Source organism: Platichthys flesus, chromosome 15 (genome assembly GCF_949316205.1).
Source record: "Platichthys flesus chromosome 15, fPlaFle2.1, whole genome shotgun sequence".
In the NCBI taxonomy this organism is placed as follows: Eukaryota; Metazoa; Chordata; class Actinopteri; order Pleuronectiformes; family Pleuronectidae; genus Platichthys; species Platichthys flesus.
In genome coordinates this window covers 20,365,357-20,391,152 of record NC_084959.1, presented here as the reverse complement: position 1 = coordinate 20,391,152, position 25,796 = coordinate 20,365,357, and the positions used below count along the sequence as shown (strand labels likewise).

Genomic DNA, 25,796 nt, shown 5'->3' with positions numbered 1-25,796 from the left:
CATGCTGCATGAGGAAAAGAGATTTGATTCATCACATCATGCCTGTAATTCCTCTAATAATTAGCAACTCTCAGCATTCATGAAGAATTTCTTCTACACGGCTCAGTTTTTCATGGAATGGCTATGGTTGTTAAAACCCTTTGGGGAATGGTCTACAAATATTGTTGCATGTGCCACAATACAGATACAAGCTGCTCATTTGAAGCCTTTTAGGATGTTGCTCTGAGGATCATTTACTTATAAGGACTCTCATGTAGCATAGCAGTTTAACGTGTCCATCATTAGCTCGTGCTTTAAAGCTATGGAGGGGAAAAAAGACAATGGCAAAATGAAGGGATGAAGAGATTTTATGAGACAATACCATATTTCATATTTCCACAGACAGATATTGGCAGATGTTTTTCAATTCAATAAACAAATCATATTTAAAATGTAAATTCTTGAAACATACATCAAGTTGGGCAGAATTTGTGCAATACTGTATACATTTATGTATGTTTTTCTTTTTCTTTAATTATAGAATAGACCCTGCATCACCACTACTGTTTCACACTGTGCAGGGGGCTGTACTTTAGTGCATAACAAAAGTTGCATGTACCTTTATTTTTGCTCACATGAATGAGGCTATTCACATGTCCTCTCACATCTTATTCAAAACTGCACGTACGTAACCTGGATGAGATTCAGCATTTTCATCGGTTGCTGAAAGAAAGCCATAAATACAGCATCAAAATGTCTGCGTTGCAGCAGTGACTGTATGTACAGAAGCGAGCGAGGTGGATTTGAAGCGTTGAGATAAGTTGTTGACATGGACACAATTTGGAAAATACCAGCCCTTCAGTTGATTTCCTTCCAATAGTTCAGTCCTGTGGCAGAGTGTCGGTATAAAGGCTCGTTCAGCTCTACGTCCATGAGGCGAGAAACACGTTATGATGACACACACACAGACTTGAATGTTTCTAAGAAAAAATTCCAACATTTTAGTCCTCCTCAGATTCGGTGTGTTTACATGTCAGTGTCCTAGCAACATACGTTACTGTGTTTTGTCCTGTGTGTGACCCCCAGAATGTGCTCCGTCGGTTTGGAAGCACAGAGTGAATGTAGCTGATCAGTCAATGTTAGCCGGAGTTGCTGCGACCTCACGATGACAGAGTCATGCGTTTCAGCTGGAATTCATGGACACTGTGTCAGTTTCAGCAATGAGCAAGTTAGAGGAGAACCACACTGCTTGATTGTGTGTTTGCGTGTGCGTATGCGAGACCAGCGTGCGTGTCCACATCAATTCCACGTAAAGTTTGCATCAGCAGGGTTCGGAGGTTTATTTAATGTCATAGCAGCAAAGTTGTCATGTAAAGTAACAAAGACACACACTTGTAAGACCATCAATGAAGGAAACAGAGATTGCACAATATTTTTTTTTCTTCAGTCACAGTTAATGCTGCCTATATCATTTCAACTGTCACTGTTATTATAGGATAGTGGGCAAAGAATCCTTTGTGTTTCATAAAAGTGATGGAAAGAAAATACTTAAAACGCACACAGTGATGCGGGATAAATATGTGCCGTGAGCGAATGACTCAGAACAATTACAGCCACATGAAAATATTATAGCTCCTATTCCAGTGATAAAAATATGTATTGCAATGACAGGCTCACAGTCAGATGACCGCGGAGTCAGATGAAGTGTTTCTTCATCTAAATGACCAAAAGCTTTCTCCTCTGAACCACTCTCTCTGCAGACTGCATGACATGGCACGTATGTAAAGTAAAACAATGGCTTCCAAATTAAAATTAACATTCACATCGCAACATAGCTTATCTGCAGCAAATGCAGACACAAAGAGCAGCACTGTCACCCAAATCCTCAAGTCAGTCAATTAAAACACTGCTGCATCAGAGATATGCTTTTGGTGTTTTAATAGAAAGGAAGACTCTTTTTTTTTTTCATATTTGCATTTTGACATGGTGAAATGTGGGGAAACACTGACAGCAGAATCTGAAGGAAGTCTCACTTACTACCTGTGTTTCACTACACTGTATTTCCTGCTTGTCTGTAACATAAGTACAATGTCAAAATGACCACTGCCTTTAACGGAAGCTTAACCATCCTTATACACCTAAAAGAAAATATAAGAAACAATAGGGGAACAAACGCCTGTTAATTTCTCATAACATCACACTGTACTTAAGTTTAATGGCCAATAAATTCAATAATCCAGAGGAGCACGGAGCTCAGGCTAGTTGACTATCTCCTGTTGGTAATACATACACTGAGCACACCTCTCACAGACACACTGACTACTCAATCAGCTATTGTTACAAGTTCTTACTGGGGCTGCGGGGCAACTCCTGAACCTGATATGAATAAATAGAAGCATATAAAAATACAACAAGCATACCTACAGTATGTCCCTGCTCTTCCCTGGTAAAAGGTGTTTAATACAACTAGATATGGTGTACTTATATACACTATGATAGTTAACAGTGACTCCTAATTTGCATATTTTTCATTTAAATGTGATAAACATTAATATATTCTCGAGTGATGATTGTTTTTTAAATCTGTGGATTAATACAAATGTTTTAATTTTACTCATTTCGCTTCAGAGTATTGTTTTTATTAGAGCACTGGATTTATTGGTATACATACAAAGATAGATATATACAATTCAGGACTTGGATCATGACAGTTTTACATTTAACTTGCCTTTGGTGGAGAGATTCCAATCGGGTTGAGCTTCAAATGAAGGACACAGGGTAAAGAGAGGTGCAACTCTCTGCCAACGGCCTTTTACAATTTTGGGCACCACTGACTCTGTGGCGAGTGAACATTTCACAGCTGAAATCAGTACATTCTGAGGAAAATAAATTGCAGTGATACAGTACAAACAGCAGAGGGGGCATTTGGCTTTGTAATTAATGTTACAGATCAAGAAGCAGTCATTACTCTGGTACAGTACACCCTCCCTCCCCCCTCCCTCTTCATTCTCATGCGCACTATGGATAGGGGACCGCCCCACTTTGTCGGACTTACCGTGGTCCCGTGATAGCAAAATACAGTTACTCCCACCTCTCACATTGAATTATTGCAATTCCAATACTGCCCAACGTAGTTCAAGAACATAAAAACAAAGGCAAGTTTTAAGAGGTGCACTAACAGATTATTTCATGCAATGTTCAGATTTTTGTCATGTATACAAAGGCATTGTGTCACATAGGCTTAGTGTTACTTTGAGCATTGCCACTTGGAACCACACAACTCAGGTCAATGGATTAGATTCTGATGAAAAGCTCTTTTCTTGACATGGATAGTTATGAACTAATAATGATAACAATATAATAATAATAAAAATAACTCATATTAAACCGTAGAAATGTGTGTTTGTTGACACTGATGAAGTCAGGTGGGTAACACCAACATTCCATAATACACTTGAAAGCTAGCCATGTGATGGGATTAAATGTCTTTATGATTAGTATACAGATGTGTCAGGTGTCTAAGGTGCACAACTGCCTGGCGTAAGCTTAAGTGGAAGTGACAAATCATAGAGTTGCAACTATTTCTTGTTTCCTTTCCCATTTTCTCTCTCTAACAAAGAGAAGAAATAAAAAAGTATATTGCTTCAAAAATCTTTTTTTCTTTTTTTCTTTTTTAATATCGTGGAACATTTCATTCACCACTTCTTGGGTTTGTCTAGATAGACAGAGCATTACATTATCAGTCAAAGATACATACAGAAGGATGCTGTGAATCCAAAAGATTAAACGATCAACGATGGGACATGACAGTGACTAATTCCTGGGACCACTTGCTGGAGTCAGTCAGTCTGTCTGTCTGTGTCTGTCTGTCTGGGCCAACCTGCTGTCTACCAGCAGGTGGCGCAATGCAAGCACTGATGTATTGCCTGGGTGAAGGGGAGGGGCTGAGAGATGAGTCTGTCACAGTTACAGTAGTCAGTCCATGGACTGTGGCCTCAGTGTGTTCCGGCTCTATGACTGAGGATCTGCATACCTATAGCTGCACATGCTCTCCATCCATCCATCCCTCCCACCCACCGCCTCCTACGCCTTTAGTCAGTGAGTAAAATGAAAACACAAAGTGGCTCCTCATTTGCTTTTTCCAGACGTGCTGGAGCCCCCTGCCCCGCCCTCCAGCTTGTCAGCGATTTCTGACGTGTCTAACTTCTCAGAGCCATCCCCCTTCTCTGACCTCTCCTTCTCGGACCTCTCCTCCCCCTCAGCGAGCTCTGACCTCTCTGACCTGGCGTCTGCATCTCCCTCCGACTTCTCCTTCCTCTCCGAGCGGTCAGGGTCCATGGACGAGGTGCCGGGCTTGTCCCACTTGGCCATTTGCTCCTGGTCAGATATACCCGCGGTGATGTTGGAAGTCCACGCCTTCATGTCCTCCTACACAGACCAGAACAGAACGCTTTTACAAGAACTCTCTTACTTATCTACTACTAGATTTTGGGATTTAATAAAAATCTGTTTTGAGATTTACACCATCTTGTAATTATAGGAGTGATAGACAGTATCTGAGCCTGAAACAAAGGAGAGCAACTAAAACTGTGATAATGCCCTTATTTGAACTAACTGATTTCAGGTGTCAGTGTTCACTCTACTATTGTTTGCAACCCAGTGGTTGAGGCCCTCTGAAGTGACACATAACTGTGATGGGTTATGAGACGATTAATGTAAAGTTCTGATTCACAAAACCATATATTTTATTTGGAATTGTTTCATATCTTCTTCCTGTTTGAACAATATTACCTCAGTGGTCTGAAAATAGTTATAGAAATGAAACACTTTGATAAGTTTTGAGAGATTTGACATCTAAAACTATAATATGGGCCTTAACTAAACAGATTTTTGTGAGATAGCACAAGCTCAAATGTTGGTAAGAGAGATTATTTTGTGTTGTATTCTACAAGTTTATTCCTTTTTTGTGCATCTTTAACGAGAGCTGGGACTGCGGTAAGGTGAATGAAATGCTCTTCGACACAGAAAAGACCATCATGAATGTTCCCTTTGCTGTTGCCCTGAAACTGAACCTACTGCCTGTACACAATACATAATTAACAAATTTTAATAAACAAAAGATTCAGTTTGCCCTTAAATGCTTTCCCACTCACATACCTTGTCGATGGCTCTAACCAGCAAGTTCAACAGTTCCTACTTAATATTGAAATCTTAAATAACAACTGAGCCTTTCCTCAGTTAAAAGAAAGGTGGATTATGTCTTGACATTAGCTTTTCTTACCCATGTCTTAAGTCAAAATGTGCTTACCTCATCCTTTGCATGGAATACAAAGAAGGTTCCATCGTTTATTCTGTTGCAGAAAAAAGGAACAGGGATTATTAGTTCCTCATCCCAGTTAAGGAAAAATTACACTTTGAAATTTGCAATTCAAATCTAAATTAAAAATCAAATCTTCTACTTTTAAAGTATGAACAACAAAAAAGCTCTTACTGAAGAAGGAAAACATTTTTCTTTTTCTTGTATCCCATTGAAGGATCAAATGAGCAGTTACTAAGCTCGACGGGAGGCTCGTCATTGTACGTTGTGTTGTGGTTCCTGGCATCCTTGTAGAAGGTTAGCTGTCCCTCTTTCAGCACACAGTATACATTCACCCAGGACTTACTGTTGAACCACAATGACACATTAAGTAGATGTTAACAGATTGAGACCAAAAACATTGCTAGATTTTTACATTATAATACATTTAAATTGGTCTTTTTCCCATGTATTTTATGCTTCAATTTTGCTTTCATGTTTAAAGATTGACACACAACACCTAACTCAAAAGGAATTGTCATCTTAGATGAACCATGGAGAATCTACTCTGAAATCTAAGACTTTTAATTCAATTTATTAAATATGAATAAGAGGGCTGTCCATCCTCACCAGTAGAGAACATTGAAATAAAGAAACAGCCATGTTGCTGTAGTACAGTGAAGACCTAGACAATCTTATTATTGTGTATTATTAAACAGATCCTGTAATCCATACGTTTTTTGAGCTGCAAAGTCAGTTTGATGACTTTTATTTGATAAAATACATGAATACTGGTTTTAATTGAACATGGCTTAAAACCACCAAGTTAATGGACCCTGCAGGTCCAAGGCCTAAGTAGAGTTAATATATATATATAATAATAAAAAAAAATTATATTTTCTCTAACATAACACTGTGTGGATGATTTCCGAGTGTGGCCTAACTACGCATTTGACAAACACTACCTTGGTTGCTACAGGGTTTCTATCTTGTAGTACAATGAAGAACAGGAAAGATCTGCTCGTGCAAATATTAGCAGAAACAGTCATAGCATCCAGGGTTGACTTCCACCCAGTGGGGAAATAAATGTCCGACATGTCTCAGCTAATGCAACCCAACAAACTGTAGGAAGTTCAAAATGTGCTACTTGGCCTCGGTAGCTCATTAGCTAGTTAACTAGTTAGTTAATCTTTACTAACAAATGCATATTCCAGCACTTACGTCTTTTGGAAAAAAGACACCGACCTCTAAGTATTTAAATGCTAATATTGCTCTTGTCAGAGACCTACGCACACCATTACAACATATGAAAACATTTGAGCTTTCACAGATGTGTCGTGCAAAGCTACGACTGGGTTTAGCCAACCGTCACTTGTGAGCTATATCTGTTCTATGATTGTCAGTGATGGCTATACCTGTTGGGGCTCCTCTGCTGAACTTCTAGGTCAGAGCTGGTGGTCTTTTTGCGATAGAGGAAGCCTTCATTGTGGGCATTGAGTGAGGGTGGCTGGGGTGTCGTTGGGGCTCCAGTTGCTGGGGCTGAGCGAGAACGTCGGTTCTCCTCAGGCTCTTTTGGACGGGGCCTCCTCCTTGGTTTTGGACGGTCACGGGCGCGAGGTCGTCCGTCAAAACGAGTCACTGGTGCTGAAAGGCTGCTAGGAGGCCGATAGGGGTCTCCCCGTGCCTGAGAAAGCAGAGAAAAACAGGAATCTGACGCAAAGACACAAAGAAAATGAACATTAAAAACACTGTATGTAAAATAACTCACAGATGCTGCTTCTCTCTCCTGGACCTGTTCTACAATCTCTGCCATGGTATTTCTCTTCTCCCTGTAGTGACAACACAGATGAATCACCCAAACAACAAACACAATTGTATGCAACCTTCAAAATCCTTGGGATCACATTTGACAGTGCTGATGAGGCATTCGCTGTAAAGCAACATTTTGCAAAGTTCATTTGAATTGCAGTGTGACCAGCACGACTCGTACCCTGAGCGCTTGTCAGAGCCATCTTTGATGGAGCCCTCCAGGTCACTAGAGTCCTGCCTCTGCAGCCTCGGCTTGCCCGTTCCCTCCTGTTCACTGGACGACTGTCTCTCCAGGCGTCTCCTGTAGCGCTCCTGACGCACAATCATTGGCAACTCGTTTAGCCTTGCCTGGATCTCCTGTTCACTGGAGGTCTGCCTACCCAGCTTGTACTCCCTCTCTCTCCTCAGATGGTCCATTTGAGGGTCAGAGCGACTACCGCGGGGATCCCTCTGGAGACGGCCATGGAGGAGCTCCAGCCCAGACTCCGGTCCCATCATGTCTGCCATTGGGATGTCACCGTACTGTTCCCGCTGCACTCTGCTGGCTTCTAGCAGGGGGTTTACAGCCTTGTGGATGTGGTTGATCCTGGGCTGCATGAAGTCAGCTTTGAGGTGCTGCCATGCGTATGCCATTTTAGGGTCCATGATGCCACCACTCTGAGCTAGGTAATTGGAGCTGCCCAGACTTCCACTGCTGTACTGATTTTGTGCCAGAAGGCTTGAGCTACCAAATCCCCCACTGCTCTGATAATTCTGCGGTATGTATCCAGAACCCATATTAGGCTGTTGCACCAAGTACCCAGAACTCCCCATGTTAGGCTGTTGTGCCAAATATCCCGAACTCCCCGTATTAGGCTGTTGTGCCAAATATCCTGAACTCCCTAAATTAGGCTGTTGTCCTAAGTATACAGGACTTCCCATATTTTGTGTTTGGGCCAAATATCCAGAACTGCCCATATTCTGTTGAGGGAGTAATCCAGGGCCTCCTAAACCTCCACTACTTGGCTGCTGAGCTAAATTACCCGAACTCCCTAATCTGCCACTGCTAAAATGGTTTTGGATACTACCCACACACCCAGCAGTCAGTCCAAAATACCCAGAGCTTTCTGCACTGCCAACAGTTTGATGGTTTAGTCCAAGGTAAGTAGAAGTGTCTGCTCCACCACCATGGGAGGTCAATGCAGAGAAACCGGAGTCACTTCCACCTCCAGCTGCCTGGTGGTTCATCCCAAGGTACGGGGAGCTCATCAACTTCCCAGTGCACTGCTGTTCCTGACCGTGGTAGCCTGATCCATTTATGACTGGCTTGTAGTTGGCTAGCGTTGAGGACAATCTCTGGGTGGCCGGAGTGGCACCCATATCCAGACAGGTCTGTAAGGGTTTGGGTTCTATATGTGCCTGTACCGTCTGCCTCAAGAAAGGTGAGGTAGCACTGGTTGAGGCAACGTTTGGAGTCAGACAAGATAATGGGAACATCCTTCTGCTGGACAGTGGAGTTGTCTTTTTCTCCTCCTCTTTCTTCTTCTCAGCCTAAAAGACACAAGACATAAACCCTGTTACAACCAGAAGTCAAAGGTAGGGTGGATCCAATAAATTGTTGGTAGAACAACCTTTTCAGGGATATTTGTTAAAAGCAGTGTTTTACTGGCCACTAAACGACTCTGCACAAGAAGCAGATGGGGTGCAGTGAGTGACGGTGCACGAAATGAAGTAAACGTCACAAAATGGATTTAAGCCCATAACAATACATGTACCCATGTCTGCTAGGCAAACACAACAAGCCAAGGTCACATTTTTTCCTTTAGCAGCATTCAATTCTGACTCCACCAAACTGATTAAACATTTATCTACAGTAGAGCTTACTGCGGAAAGCTGGCGGAGGGAGCTGAAGCGTTCTTTCCAGGTTACAGCAGCCTTGCGGAAGGCCTCGTGACGGAGGATGAGCTGCTCAGCCTCGTCTGTTTGGGCCGGGGCCTCTCCTCCTTCTGGCTGCTTGGAGGTGATCAGCGGCTCCTTGGCTTTTAGCCAGGCTTCCGCCCTCACCGTCTCCTGGGCAAACTGGAAGTATTCCTGCTCTGGAGGTGACAGAAGACCAACAAGATGGTTACCATTACACCGCATTTTAATGCACCGTCCAGTAAAATCTGGTGTTTACATACAGTCTGTGTGTACACATTGTGTGACTTATGGTGATGGTTATGTTGTTGTTATGTTTTAGCTCACACCTTAGATTTGTAGCTGTGGGTGAGCGTGTAATGTTGGTACAAACAGGAACAATCAGATTCATACATGATTCATGATACATTAACTGCACATAACAGGATGAAAGGGAGTTTAACTCCACTCCACATTTAACACTTTGCTGTGTTATAAACTGCTTCTGCTCTAACAGAGACATTTATTGAGCTACTCACTGCGCTGCAACCTTTCCTGGTGCTTGTCCCATTTTTCAACAAGATCCTTCTGCTTAGTCAGAAGACTGTCCAGCTTCTCTTGGATCTGTGGTGACACACAAATGGCAGTCATGACGACAGCAACATACTGCTCCATCTTAATTTGAATAAGTATTGTATTGGTTTTATGAATTGTATTTTGTGGCTGATCAATAACCAACCTCTTCTGATGCAGGGTTTCCTGCAGCAATCAGGATCTTGCCCAGATCCGCACACTGCTGTATGGTCTTGCTCCGGCCGTCTATTTTGGCTTTCAGCTCCATGTGTTGTTTTATCATCACCTCCAGAGCTGTCAAATCCCTGAGGAAAGATTAGTTTGGATAATTCAGATTAGATTAAGGAAAACTACTTTTAGGGTACTCTTGTACCTGCAGATTGTAAAATCACATCTGTAAGATTTACAGCTATATCAGTTAACATATTGCACCGCAGAAAATTAAACATATGAGTAATCTATTTAAAACAATACACAGAGCATTCCCTGGGCTAAGCTTCATGAGTGGAAACAATTTATCAGGATACATAGATTTTCCTGTTTATTAGTTTAAAATCCCACATTTGGTGAAATATTGTTTAAATTAATGTCATGTTTTACTTTAAAATGGCAGAAAACACTGAGAAATGTCCTTATGTGTAGGGTGACATCTTAAAATGGATCACGATGGATACAATATGCCTACTAACATATACTACTATTACTGGCAATATCTGACAATTTTATTTTCATCTACATGAGACATCTACTGCACTTCTCTTCGTCCTGGGAGAGGGATCCCTCAAAAGTGGGTTTCTCTGAGGTTTCTACATTTTTTATGAAACAAAATGAACAAATACAAAATCTCTCCCTCAAAGAAAATATATATAACCTAAGAAAAATAGAGGCAGCAAATCTCACCAATGTCAGAAACTGGAAATAGGCCATTTTGAAAGTCAATTAACCTGTTATCAAAATACCAGCTGATTGTTTTGCTACATCTTTGGTTATTTCAACATTTACTTGAAGATTTCAAGCCAAGTTGGTATTGTTTCAAACTTGTAGCACAGTTATACTGGGAAAAAGATAATGGCAGTGATTACAGTGTCATAGTTATAGCCCACACCTACACCATATGAAAAATGTAGTAACAGATGTCATCAAAATTAGGCAGAGGTAGCACAGCAGCTTAATATGACACTGCACGGTAATGAAAGTCTGTGTACAGTTGAACTAAACAGTGAACAAATAAATCAGAATAAACCTGGACCACACACTGAAAACTCTGTTTTCATCTCAACACAGTGGAGTAACCAGTGCAAAGCTGGGCGGGAAGATGGCAAATGTCTCACCTGGGCTCATCCCAACCTATCTGGCCCATGATGCCTTCCATCCACATCAGGTTTTCACGCACTACCGAGAAGAACTGCACCTTATCGGTCACTGAAGTAACCTGGACACGACTAGCCCCACAGGACCTCAGCAGCTCCTTCCACGCCTCCATCACCTCCTGCTCTTTGGCCATGATGGCCTCAGCCTTCTCACCAGCATAGATAGTCCTCAGCTGGCCGGCGTTCTCCTGGAGTTGCCTCACCTGCACCAACACAGGATAAATGAATGGCTTGATCACACTGAAGCCAATGCAAGTACAGTCAGTGAAGAAGACACTGTGGGTTTCAGATTTTTAATAAACAAAAAAAAGCTTTTTCAGATACATACACAAACAAAAAAGTAAATAATGAAATATAGTTGTATAGTCTAAAGGCTGGGTTAGGATCACTCGTATAGGTTTTTTAAAGAAAAATAACTCCAACTACACTATGACTCATGGGTTTGGAAAGAAGTCATATCACTTGCCTGTGCCACTAGCAGTTGAAGGGCATGCTCAAAGGAGTGCATGAGTCTCTGCAGGGTGGCTGGATTGGTGATGTTGGCCTGGCAAGCCCTCACCTCTGGCAACTGCTTCATCTTCCCTGCGATCTGAGCCAAGACCTGCAACACAGGACAGTGGCGTCATCACGAGCGCTTTAAAAATAGAAGGCGCGTGTCACGGCCAAACAGTTTCCCTTTGAAGCTGTACGACGCACCTAAGTCAGGGACAGATATTTGTTGTGACTGTACCTCTTTGCAGTCGGTGAAGAACTTGTGCAGCTGGTGCGAAGCTGCCAGCATCTGTCGGCGGGTCTCCATCAGCTCCAGGAGGTCCGCCCAAGACTCATTTAGTCCATCCTTCCACTCAGCGATGGTGGCCGCGTCCGAGTGGCCACAGTCGATCATCTCGTTCACCATTTTGTTCACCTGCTCCATGCGCCGCTGGCCGATGTTGTTGGTTTCTGCGGCAAACTTGGTGAACGTCTCTTGAAGCACCTGAAACACCGAAATCGCAGATCAGTTCAGACTCTGGACTCAGTAACGTGAACTCACTCATTCTGATACACCAGTGCTGCAATAAATTCCACCTTTGTGAGGCATATTATTCTTTTAATCAATGAGACAATGCATGATTTCCATTCAGCTAGATATATTTAATCCCATGACCTGGAAATCAACCATGTTCTGCCATCAGTGAGGAGGATAATGTATGATTTGTCGTGCTCATACAAAGACTAAAGAATAAAACTGTTTTGTTTCAATGCAAATTGGTCATCTAAAATGTATAATGTGATTGTGTTCACAAAACTTTGGCACGCCGCCTCATTCTATTAAAGTGGAAAGGATCTAGACCTCCTTGCCACTTGATGGCTGAACGATGTAAAAGTCTCAAAGTTTATTAAAATAAAATACAACCTGCGGGGGAGGATATTCAAATTGTACAATGGTGACCAATCCTATAGAATATATTACAACTCTGGATTATTCCAATTCTTCTGTGTCAATAATATTGAAACGAAATTAAAGATGTTACAATCATAATCGTAACTTTTATATCCATATTAATGGAGAGATTGATACATTTTTGCTTGCCAGGTATTCGCAAGGCATTCTGGGTACCCCTTGGTTTGAAGTGATGGTCTGATCGTTTCGAGGGCTATACAGCCCCAACACTTATCCCCCCGTCCCCACAGGTATTGGGACAGCCTACCCCTACATGTTAATGTCCAAAACGAAGGGTAAGGGTTAAGAGCTAGGGCCAAGGAGTGAAATGGGATTGGGCCTTAATCTACAAAAATAGGAATTCATCCCTCAGTAACATATGATATAATATAATATAATATAATATAAAAATGGGTCATAAATCTTGATGAACTAAATCAGACATGTTAAGAGGACTGATATTTAATAAGTGTGTGCAGTTTGGTGGATCCAAATAAAAATCCAGATCTGGTAACAATAAAAATCAGTTAATAATTGGTCAATAGGTGGATCCCACGTAAAAGGATGTCATATTATTACACTTATATGATCGTGGTTCGTGCCGTTTGAACAAAAGTTTGTATCTGTCTGCTGTGGTTACAGTGGTGTAGCTAATGAAATGAGGGACATACCGTGACGTCCTCAAGGTCATGGCCGAGGTCGGTGGAACTGGCCACCGCCTCATGCTCAGTGATCCACCTCTCCAACTCCTCTACATCCTTGTTGAGCTGATAGAGCCAGTACTGCTGCTCCAGTTTGGTCTTCCTGTGCTCTACCATGTCCTTCAGAGACACGTACAGCCGATCTATGTGGGACTGCTGCTTGGTGATGTGCTCACTATGGAAAGTGTTAGAGCAACCAACAGGGGAATTATTGGTGTGTTATTCCCATACCATTTTACAAGAAAATGTAGAAATGAGACATTTTAAGTGTAAGGGGTGTGAGGGAAGGTCATGCCAAACCTGTCTGGATGTCCCATTTCCAGTAGACGCGTGCATTGCTGGGATAACATGCCGACTGTCTCTGCATATGTCTCAACTGTTTGCTCCAGAGCCAGGTGGGCCTTCAGCAGCTGCAAAGTGCTCGCCTCATCCTGAAAAATATGAGACTAATGTGAGGTTGTCGTTGTCATATGTTCACTGAGGATTTACTGATATAAAAATACACAGGGTTGTCCGTACCGTGCCTTTTTCCTCACTGACGAGATAGAGCTTCTGACCGGACAGCCAGGACTCCACTTTAGCTGCCTCGCTGTAGTACTGCTGAGACTGCAGCATGGCGTCCAGCATCACAGACCTCCTCTCCGTCTCCAGCTGCAAAACTTCCCACAGCTGGCGCACGTGACCCGCGCCTTCACGTACAAACTCCACCTCAGGAGTCCTCAGTGAAGCAATGATGCCCGCCCGATCCAGAACCTCCTCTACACGGGCGCGGCGCCCAGTTAGATCCCTCTGGAGTGTCTGAGGGACCGATCAGAGGTAAGTTCCCTGACTTAGAATTTAGGTCGCATCCCAGCTGACCGTCACAATATGTCATTTTTGACACTTACCTGGTTCTTCTTTACATGCTGCTGTACACTCTGGAGGCTATTCCCATAATCCTTACAGGAGGCCAGGGGAAGCCTCTCCTGAATCCACAGCTATCAAGAAGACAAAGTCAGGTCGTTTTTCAGAAGTATTAATTCCTCTAAATTCAGATTCCTTAAAATTCATAAAGCCATAAAACATAACCCTCCTACTGCGGTTTAAACCCATAAAGTTTGTTGATAACATTTGACAGGTTTGACAACTGTAACAAGCACGAAAAAAATATTTTTCAAATGAAAAAGGTCGAGAACATACACTTCCCAATGAAAATAGTTATTTTAAAAATCCAAGCCAACACTTGACATCTCTAGTCAGGTTAAACTTGTGTGAGTGTGAGACTGTGTGTGTGTTTATGTGGTCCAGGTATCACTCATGTTCTTGGGAACTAAATCTGTTTACACAATCACATAATGGGAAACTGTCCTCGTTTATTGGGACAGAAATCTAGTCTCCATAACTTCAGTCATTACATTTTAGAAAGGTTTGTTTTGGTTTTAGGTTAAGGTTAGGGTAAGGGTGAGTGCTAGAGTTAGGCAAGTAGTATATATGTTACAGTTAGAGTTAGTCTCCAGGAAATCAATGTAAGTCAATGTGATGTCCGCTATAGTCATGGAGACACAACTGTGTTTGTGTTTGTGCATGTTCTTGTACCAGTGGAAGTTATACACCTTTGAGATTGAGGTGAGATTATTGTAAAATTATTAGATTTTATTACCATTATTTTTGGTTTTATCATTTCTGTTATTCAAGATGGTTTGCCAACATTTGCTATAAATCTCTTTGCACAAATAACCCATTTCCACCTGGTCACATGTTGAAGCATGTGATGATCAACATGAGTTTTATTGTATTCAGAAAGTCATTGTTGGGGTTGTAATGACGCTTTGTTTTGATCAGAAACAATTAAGCGTATGCAGGTATCCAGATTTGAAAACTGATGAAATTTGACCTGAAACAATAGGAGGGTTAATGCAGTAGCTTGAACTGCGGTGTGACAAGGATCTGCGTGTATGGAGGAGCGCTGTGCCACTCACTATCTCATCCTCCAGGTCCTGGGCGACTTGGTGCATCTCTTTGGAAGCCAGCAGGATGCGGCGTCTCTCCTTCAGGGGCTCAATGAGGCGGACGATGCGCGTCTCCACCATGCCTGACTGCTCGCCGCTTCCCTTGTCACCTGCCATCAGGCCTCGCTGGGGTAGGCAGACCCCCTGCAAGCTTCCCAGCTCCCCCACATCCTTGTAAAAGTCCCCTATCTGAGACTCCATAGCCTTCACGGGGGAATGAGGGAGGTCATGTTACAGGCATGGACAAACACATCACATCAGCTTTTTCCTATCAGAACATTTCAGGGTTATGTAATAACCTTTTTTCACTTCAAAGGGAAAAAGCATATGGTGCATATTTTAATGCCACTGAACCGCGTGTTTAGGGCATACCACAACAGTGGCCTGTGTGAACACATGTAACAGCTGGGAAAATTACATAAACTACAATGAGCTGTCAAAATCAAACACAGTCTGTCAAAATCATGAGCTACAACGGGGCTGATTATAGAGTATCAGTTAGACTGCTGCTTGAGTTAAATGTCAAATGGGTGGAGTCCAAAAAGTAGAGTTATGATGATATATATGTATTCTGCTGTCACTGTATATTTTCTGTTTACACTGAAGATATAATTTCTACTTTATTTCAATATTTTAATTTCCTGCGTTTATATTGCATGTTGACGTCTTATTACTTTCACTGATATCTATTTATCACTGTTCTTTTTTCTGCTGCAACACATCAAATTTCCGAGATTTATCTTATATCATTTCAAATCATCTCATCTCAATTTATCGCAAAGATTAAAAAACGATATAATTATTCTTGGAGCGGGTGAATATGCCCAGATCAGTCTGACTTTTGGTTGGCTGGATCATTTACTGTCACTCTCCTATCCCCTCTCGACCTGTTTTGTGTCTTATTCCCTAATGAAGGCTAAGTGTCAAAAAGTTTGAAACAAATCTAGATTTAAATAATATATACTTACGTAGTATGCTGTGCCATTTTGTACATAAGTTACAGTTTACATAAACAACATAAACAAAACGGCTTAATCTATGGAATAAATGTTTGTAGGTGCTTGAGTGCAAACGTGTAGTTAAAACAGGGCAGTGTAAAGGATGACAAGGAGCTAGTGATGGCTGAGGATTTACAGAGGTGAACGGTTGTTGGTGGTAACAATTCTAACAATTTTACCATGTCTGGCCTCAGAGCACCTGCAACTTGCTTCACATATGAAGGGTTCTTCTCAGAATCCCGCCGGGGACACTTGACACTTGCCTGAAACTTCTGCAGCTGCTCATTGAAGGTGGGCAGGTGGTGCGCCTGCTCCAGCTGAGGGGGCTGCTGCTCCAGATGGGAGAGTTGGTTGTCGAGGTCCGAGTAGCTCTTCACCGCCGGCTCAGGCTTGTTGTTTTCAAAGAGCTGGCGCGCCTTGGCCTTGGTGGTGCTCTCCAGGTCGGACCAGCACTCTCTGATCTCCTCCAGCTTCTGCTGGACGACCGGACGCAGCTCCGGCTTCTCCTGGATCAGCTCCAGACCCTCCTGGAGACAGAAAGTCAAGTTCATCCACTGAATAACAGTGTTCTGACTTCACTGCAACTCACAATGTATTTCAACACATGCTAAAACCTGACCTATTTAGAACTTACATTATGTGTTGGGCTGTCATTTCCTGGCTGAGTGATTTATTTCGCCTCTAACTCAAATGTCAGCTCTTTCTTCAAGGGATGGTTCGTATGGGCTGATATTATTGTTGTCTCACTTGGGACTAGAAATGAATTACAGTGGAAATCTCCACCACTTGAGATGTCAAGTGGTGGAGATTTCCACTGTAATCTCCACCACTAAGATTAGGAATCTGATAACCTTGTATCAACTTTTTTTTTTTTATCAATAGGCACTTGTTGTTCATAGAAAGAGTAATATTGTAGGAACTAAACAGCCCCATTCTCAAACATGTACCTTTGGATCTAATTTATTCCATATAATTCCAATTTAAGTTTACACCGAACTGTTCTTGTTTTAGTTAAATAATTGGTTTTGATTTATTAGTAAGCTTTAAATTAAATTCCATGTACTGTATGTATTCCTAAGGCTTTTAATTTCGCACTTGCTTTTGCTATTTTGCAAATGTTTATGTTTCATGTTTTTGTTTACTTGGTTTGGTGGAATGCTTTGTTTATTTACAAAAGAAATAAAGGTTGAATGAGTGAGTATTTATTACATTGTATTTATTCAATTATTTCAGATCAAGACTGTAAGAGTACCATTACATAGTGTTAAGAATCTCTGTGACATAATTCAGTTCCTTCCCCAAAATAACTTGGGACAACTCAGCTCCATGCCATGGTCTCGGAGCCCCCAGCTTGCAGGGAGGCAGGTGTATGGAGCAAAGTGTGGCCCCGGGCTGACCTAAAAATCATGCATGTTAAATCTAATAAAGCCCTGCTCTGTCCTTAGCTTGTGCTCCTCTGACTCCTCTCCCCTCTTCAATACTCCAGCTTCGTTCACGTCGTGATCTGGATGCAGGGAGATCGAGGATTGTGGCATTTTACTTTGATAAAATTAAGCATTTCCCAGAAATACACTATCATCACTCTCCTCCCATTACCTATGGTAGGAGGGGTTTGCCTTTTATGACAAGATTTGGGATATTTTTGTAATATGGCTCACAAAAGCTCATTTGTAGTGCAGGCATTTGAGGCTTTCAGGTCCCTGCAGTGTCTTTCTCTCTATGTTTTAAGAAAAAAGCTCTGTTTTTTCCCTGATCTATACTGTATGATAGTGGGTGATATATTCATCATTTACTTAGCTTGTATTGTACTAACAAGTGTGCAGATGATGGATTTTATCTTCTAAATCCTGCTTTACTCCTTCATCTTTCACAGAGAGCAAGGCCTATATCCTATGGCTTTCATAATGCAGTGCTGCATTCCTCCTCTTGGCACAGGCTCACTGCTTAACTGCTGCTAGTGCTCACTCTCTCACATCCCTCTCTCTCGCTCCTATCTTCCCTCAGCCTTGCTCTCCGTCTCATAATGCAGAGCCAGCAGAAAGCAGGTCTCTCTCTCTCTCTCTCTCTCTCTCTCTCTCTCTCTCTCTCTCTCTCTCTCTCTCTCTCTCTCTCTCTCTCTCTCTCTCTCTCTCTCTTGGCTTTACTGACACACAGAGTGAAGCAGAGGGAGAGGGAATCAGAGAGGGGGTGGAGAGAGGAGAGGAGAAAGGCAGAGTAAAGGAAGAGGGGAAGCAGAAGGAGAAAGAATCAAAGGTTTGTAGAACAGGGATGGGGCTGCGGGTGTGTGCTCGGCTCTGCTACAGCCTGGGCACAGTTGGATCCAAAGGGCATCTGCGAGGTGAATTTTCCAGGCAGTCATGGCTGACATAGTGTGATATTTGAATGGCTATACCACAAATGAATAATGCTATTATGGCAACACTGTCTTCTTCTGCGGTCTTTCTTAAAATGCTGATGAAGCATAGTGAAACAGTGGGTGGTATTACAAACAACCATGTATTCACACCTACTGCGTTGATAAAGGTAACACGGAACTTTTGCATAACGTTAAGCTTCTGCTAAGGGCTTATCCACAAAAACACCTAAACCCTGAGCAGATGTCCAAACTCAAATCTGGCTGTTCAAAGAGTCATCATACTGCGAATGTCACTACGTGTTATTTTGTCCCCTGCAGCCCAACCCAAAATGCAACACTAACATGACTATATATGTATTTACAGTAACATCAGATGCAACTTTTTTTGCCAGCAGCGACCTCTGTTTTGCAATTCTGGATTTTTCAACCTAGATATAAACTAAGTCATACTGTGTAACACACACTCATGGATAAAAAAATATCTTGGCTCATAAATCGTTTTTTAGAAGGCTGTGGCCTGTGCCTTAATTTTTGAAAAAAAAAGAAAGAAATTAGTGACCATTGTAGCATGGATGGCAATTATTATATAAGTACCATTATCCTAAAACAGATATGTACCATCCAAACAACTGTCTGATATAAAAGGCCATTGTCAGCCTTTGTTATCAAATGAGTTACTCCTAAATAGCAGAAATGACATGAATCTATTTTACATGATGGGACGGTGATGATCTCTGGCAAAAATATAACAAGTTTATTTAGCTGTAAAGTGAGGCATGTTTTTAATCTGGAGGAAAATGTAAAAAAAAACAAAAAGGTTTAGCAGACAGAAAATACAGACACGTGAGGACAGATTTAACAGAAATAAAAGAATATTGATGTAGCATTAGAATCATCTGAAAACTGACTTGATTAACAAACATACTAAGACAAGTATTTCTATTGAACACTATTCAATTGTGTTGCTGTAATTTTTAAGAAAGCTGGTACAAGAATCTCTTTTTTTGGCGAGCATCAAGAAAATATCTGGTTTGTTAAACTACTGGATGTGAATGCCACTCATCAAATCCTAATATGACCTCAGGTTTATTTACATACCAGTGTGTTTGGTGGGACCCAGTTAGAAAAAGACCTGAGATGTTAGTTGCTTGCAGCTTCAACTGAGCCTGTGTCTTTTTTGGAATAATTATTTGCATTTTGTCCCTGATTTAACTTTATTCAATTTACTGACCTTGTGAGTATTGATGCAAGTTACTGAGATCCTTAATGCACAACTAGAAACTGTCTGAGCAGGACATTGTTTCACACACCACATCCCCTTAAGATCTGGTGAAAGAGGTTCAAATTAGCTTACGTAGCAATACCATGCAGCGATATTGTCACAATCCTTAAGTAGATGCAACCTATTATGTAAATGTGATAGCAAGGTTGTCGTCATGTAGTATTGATACCGCTACAGTATGCCTGGTATTAAATGATTACCCAACCTCATAGTAGAACATGTAGTCTTGATACAGATTTAACACCATGAGATAATGTGACATACATGTTTTCAATCTAATATCGCTTGGTCTTGAATTAAGTGAGCCTTCAACGATCATGTTTCAGCAGTGTTACTTAATGTGATAGACGCAAATAAATGACAGGATATAATAATGTAATAACCTTAAAGCTGACTGAATAATTCATAGGTCAAAACATCCAAACTACTCTGGAATTATATGTTTATTATGGCAGGACACAGTAAACCGCCTTCTTTAATTGCATCTGCTGTGTGTGTTATAGTTCCTGTTGTCTACTGTTGGAATGAAATATAAAACATTTCTCCCATAGATAATAGATGTAGACATTTAAGGTATGTTTGAGCTGTGGATCTGAATTAAAGCAAAAATGTAATCACTTTCTTTACTCTACTGTAAAATACAGTATGAGTCAATTGTTTCCTTAGAGTATTTAATTATTCTGTGACATAGTTAGATAATCTGTTCCAAACAATATTTTGCGAGATGTTGTTTACCTGACATCACTATAAAAACACAAACCAATAAAGAAAAATATATAAAATCTGTACATTTATAGAAGAGAAAAAGAGTAGAGGGGCTGAATGGGTGTTTCATTGTTATCTGGATGCACAACTTAATTTGACCACTGTTTTTCACCATTAAAATCTCACAAAAGAGTCATACTTAAAAATATACACCCTGAAAGAAAGAAAAATGTCTTCCTTAATGCTGCGAATCTCTTCATGTGTGAATTATCAGGTCATGTTTGAATGTAAATATAGCGGCAGAACTTGGTGCTGGTATTTATTCAGTTTACAAGGTCAATGTTGTTTTAAAATACACTAAAAAAAATAGAGAGATTAAGAGATATTTAAAGAAAGAACTTCAGGGATATGAGAAGGAAGTCTTTGCTTTTTATTCCCAACAGTCAGATTTTTTATGCAATACATGATGGAAAAAGGACATGTATATTTACTGGAAAAAAATTATGATAAAAAGGGCTCCACCACTGTACTGGGTGACATGTTCTTTTCTTAAATGGAAATCTATAAAATGCAATATATATAGAGTACACCATCCTGCTATATACTCGCCAGAGCATCACATGTGTTCATTCACCCCTGAAAATACCTCAGAGCAAATGCATATGGGTTTACACCCATTTGAGCAACACTAGGAATAATTTATTTTTAATTTGGTTTGGAGTGGAACAGACAGGGAAAAGATGTCCGACAGTGTAGGGCCTTTTCACGACAGACCCTGTCTTGTCATAGTGGGAAATAGGCGTCGCTGATATGAACGGTGGCTCTCTTCTGTTCAGGAGCCCCAGTTTTGGCTGAACGTAAGACCATACATTTGCCATTTGTAAGAAAGTGGTGATATCCAAGACTTGGGATCTCACAGAAACTTGCGTGATCAAACGTGACCTCAGAAAAAAAACAAGTAGGAGGAGGAGGATCCATGTTTTCACTATATGCAGTTGCGTGTGGTCTGTTTTGAGCGAAAAACAAATGAAGAGAAAATATGAATCGTTATCAGGGAGGCTTCCAAACATTCAGTAGTATTAAGATTATTTTGTAAACCCCTCACACCTAAAGATTATTTGGGCAGATAATCAGCTCCAATTGGCCTCTAATCGAAAAACGCCCAGCGATAGTCGAAAGGCGCATATGAGGTCTCAAATGAGCCCACTTATCCTTAAGTGTGCACCAGCCCTGACACATATGTGGAATGTGTGTAATGCAGTGAAGACATCATCCTATTCCCTACCATCAGATTTCCTTTCCTCTCTCTCTCTCTTCACAGTCGCCAAAGCGTTTGCTTGTTGTGGGAACTGTTGGGTAATATGGATGTGACTATAGTGCCTTGAGATAATGTTTGTTGTGATTGGGTGCTATACAAGTTGAATTGAATAAAGGTCTTATCAATCACATACAAAGGAGGGGCTGAAGATTAAGAGTGATAGAGGATTTAAATGTAGACTGTGGCAAACAGAAAAATCAAAATCTGACTCTTATGTTGATCCCACATCACCAGAAGGTGTCCAGCAGCTAGTAAGTTAGAGGTGAAAAACTATGACTGATGACAGTGGTGCCACTGATCTATGATCTCCGGCTAGTGTTTACAAAGCTTTGACCCCTGAGCCCACGGAGAGCCCTGGCACAAGGTCATTGATCACCTACAGATCCTCCACATACACCCGGCTGCGTGGAGCTGTGCGTCCTTTGTCATGTGCTGAGTAAGTACTGAGGGAGAAGGGAGGTAAGGGGCTGAGGCGGGAACCCTTCCAAAAGGACGCAGAGTTCTCCGACCATGGCAGGACGCAGCGTCATCTCTTCTCGCTGTCTCTCAGGTAACGACAGGGAGAGCAGTGGGGGTAGATTAAGTAACGCTAGAAGGGATAGGAAGACATGAGGGTCGGTGGAAGTGTGAGTATGGGACTACACACAAAGGAGCTGGCTCAGGGGAGACATCCACTATGGAGCAGCCATCTTCTGCACTCCGAGTCAGTCCTTTCAGCTTATTTCTCTGCTGTTTAACATCAAAGGTTCAAAAATATGCTCATGATTCAGAAGTAAAGCAGCACACATTACTGTTAACTGTAGCACCTATAATGGCAAATTCAATTAACATAACAATATAGTTGCTAAGAAATGTTCACAACATTGTATAACTGTGGTCATTGTACTCAACTCATATAAAAAATGCTCTTCATTACTTATGTCCAACTCCTCTTGAAAAAAAATTATCTATTCCAGCTTTATGTATTTAATTCCGCTGGTAAAAATGATGACAGAATTGTATAACCATTCGTTTTCAAGAGGCCTTGTTGAGTTTGCTTTTATGGACAAAAAAAGATTTTTGCTAATATTATAACTCTCATTTCTTATTCTTAAAATGATTTTCTTTTTACATCTCAACACAAACCCGGCTCATCACTTCAGATGATTTGGGAACAGGTATGATGAGAAATAAGTTTGGGAATCCCAAAAACTAAACCTAACATACAATGACACCAAAACAAATTCTGTGATGTATTTTTGATTGAATCCATTGCTCAATTAAATATCAGCTGTCAGTGACAAATGCACGAGATTCTCCATGATAACAACAAACCAAACTGAGCATTTTTAGTCTTTCACTAAGCTGAACAGATCATCAAGTGTCTTGTACTAAATTAAAATATGAAAAATGTATTTGATGAACTCACAACCTGTACCTGTTTGATAATATTGAATATTGTTAAGTTCCATTTGAGCTGCTGCAGTACAGCATATTTGATTATTAATTTTCCTATATACGAACCTCTGTGCATATGACTTTGTAAGAACACCATCCCAGGTGTTTCCTCCATGTGTTGAGTACTATTAAACCGGCTATACTTGAACGAACATAATATCCTGCACTGCTAAACCACAGGACATGACACTGCTATGAACACAAATGAATATGGTTGCACAGATTCAGGCACTAAACCTGAATTAATACAAATAAATAAAATGTCACCTGGTAAAAAGCACAAACCTGCCTGCACACAGTGATTGGTATGCATCACAGTCATATCACAAGTCATCTCTCAGCTGTTTAGCATCGTGACTGAACTAAATCAAGGTGTCTGCTGGCTCAATGGGAGCGGGGGGGGTTCTAGACTATAGCACGATAAGCCTTAAAATACATTTCACACATGGGTGACTCTGTGAGGATTTCTTCATTAGGTAATGTGCAGTCACACAATCTATACTTTCTTAATTTCTGGGAGAAAAAAAGATTAATTAAAGCACAATCAAATGTCAACAGAACTGATACTACAGACACAGATTGTTTTACATGTGTCTTTAAGGGACTTGTGTTATAGTACTGTATAATACTGTACTGTGTTATAGTCACAGCTTTTACTTACTGATACTTGATTAATAGGAGCCACTTCATTAATATTAGAGTAGGTGCAAAAACTAAGAATCAAATAACCAAAAAACAAACACACTTAAGGTTTTCTAATGTTCTTGTGATGCTTGGGGCTAAATTCATAGAACACTTTCTGGTTAAACACAAGAACAATTTTGTGTAATTATTATTATTATGATGAATCATTACAAAGGTAGAGTGCATCTGTTTAAAAGTCAAACAGATGCACTATCAAAGAATCACATTTTCCTCTTCCCTGTCTCCAATAGATGGTCATGGTTGGAACCTTTGGGTTTCTTAATATAATATTGGAAGTTCTTGACTGTAGTATGTAAAGAACCTTAGATAATGATATTGTATGTTATAATTTTGTGTTACAATGTTATAATGTGCCAAACAAACAGACAAACAGCAGGTTTCTACATTGGAAGCAAACAGGAAAATGTACACAGACTGCATTGATGTCATATTCTGTGCATCAGCATGTTGACATGTGACTGAGCTGACCACACATTTAAATGTTCAAATGCAATGTGCCTTTTGCAGAAATGGAGTCTTATTGACTAATTCACATGCAAAGAGTCCACATGAGCTCCACTGAGGCAGAGGGCATGGAGAACATTCTGTGTGGATGGGATGCTGCAAAGCATGATGGGAATGCAGGGCAAAAAGAAGCAAACCTGAGAGGGTCTTCTTGTGAGCTGACTACATTTTAGCTGTGCGTTCCTTGAGGACATTTTGTAAATAAGGGAATATTTGTTGAATGTTCCATTTCTGTACGTTAGGCCTTCACTACTGCAGATGTTTATGTGTAAGTTATGTGAAAATAAATTTGCATGGCCTGTTCTGAGAGCAAACAGACCACAGAGCCACAGGGATCACACCACCTGTGAACCTGAACACAACACAGCCACTACAACGGTATAACCTTGAGAATGTAATTCAGGATGTCCCCAATCAAAGCGATGAAATGAAAACTGGGTGAAGACATCTCTCCCACTTTCACATATTCCATTTCACTGCCACCACACCCAGCATCATCACTGTTTCTCGGTCATGTGCTCTCTTTGGTGTGGTACCTTCCCCCCCAACTCACCTGCTCTGCCTATCTGTCCTCCCCATCTCTCCCTCCCTCCATCGCCATGCCCTGGTCCCCTCCACTCACCTGTTCTATCTTGGCCAGCCATTCTTTATTGCGGGCCAGCTCTGCCATAAAGGCCTGGTGCTTCAGCCACTTCCTGTGTAGCTTTTGAGCCTCATCCCGCGCCGTGTCTCGGGCCATAAGCATCTTCTCTTCCACCCGCTGTCCCAATCACTCAGCTAAGGGAGACAAAAATAGCCACCATCAGGAGCCCAACACTTGAGCCAGCCCTTCTTCACCCCTTTCCCACAGGACGTCCTGCCTGCGCCTCTACGCAAGAGCCACCCGCAGGGGCCTGGGTACCTGTGCTGTCACCACCCTCCCCAACCCCCACCAGACACCCTTTTCTGGAGAAAAAAAAAAAAATCAAGATAAGCACCTCAGCAGCAGTGGTAGCAATGGAAGCACTCAAGCCCTTCCGCTGGGTCGCCCCTGGGTCCTCATGCCCTACCGCTTCATGGGTCTTGCGGTCCTGATGCTGCAGTGCCTGCTAACCAGTCTCAGAGAAGGCAAAAGCAAGCAGTGAAATAGAGGAAATGCGCCAATGACAACACTGGTGAAGAATGACACACATCCAAGATTCCTTGAGTGCTGTGGGGTATCTTCAAGCTCCAAATGTCAATTAGAATCCAGCCATTAGTGGAGGTGTAAATGTAGCATAGCCATAGAAGAATCTTTCAGCCGGGGCAAAACCTGAACATCCACCACTCTCCAGTCCCGGTCAATCTGTAGTCCTGTCTAACGATGCTTTAGACAGGAGGAGGAGGAAGAGTTGGAGTGGGAGGAGCAGGGTGAATGGGATGCAGAGTCAGTGCAGAGGAGGCCGGATAACATAAGCTATCTGCTCTTGAAATGCACCATCCCCGGTGCTGAAAAGAT

At 41.5% G+C, this 25,796-nt stretch overlaps 1 protein-coding gene across 1 annotated transcript; it reads right to left on the bottom strand.

The window, feature by feature from the left end:
* Positions 1-329: 329 nt before the first annotated feature.
* Positions 330-25,070, bottom strand: sptbn4a (spectrin, beta, non-erythrocytic 4a). Its single transcript, XM_062405402.1, has 19 exons — positions 24,942-25,070; positions 16,276-16,539; positions 14,985-15,218; positions 13,914-14,003; positions 13,546-13,824; positions 13,327-13,457; positions 12,997-13,201; positions 11,633-11,878; positions 11,369-11,503; positions 10,864-11,105; positions 9,699-9,837; positions 9,499-9,583; positions 8,948-9,159; positions 7,266-8,614; positions 7,044-7,104; positions 6,691-6,959; positions 5,471-5,641; positions 5,288-5,330; positions 330-4,407 (listed from the first exon to the last, which is right to left on the bottom strand). Exons 1-19 carry the CDS (start codon positions 25,062-25,064, stop codon positions 4,108-4,110), a joined length of 4,578 nt encoding a protein of 1,525 aa, XP_062261386.1. The 5' UTR covers positions 25,065-25,070; the 3' UTR covers positions 330-4,107.
* Between the last annotated feature and the right edge of the window lie 726 nt (positions 25,071-25,796).

Bases quoted from the DNA above. Each gene is read 5' to 3' on its own strand.
- sptbn4a (XM_062405402.1), bottom strand. From the start codon at position 25,064: ATGCTTATGGCCCGAGACACGGCGCGGGATGAGGCTCAAAAGCTACAC. The intron at 13,825-13,913 runs GTAAGTGTCAAA...TCGGTCCCTCAG, and splicing joins AGCATGTAAAGAAGAACCAG to ACACTCCAGAGGGATCTAAC. The intron at 6,960-7,043 runs GTGAGTTATTTT...CTGCTTTCTCAG, and splicing joins AGGAGAGAGAAGCAGCATCT to GCACGGGGAGACCCCTATCG.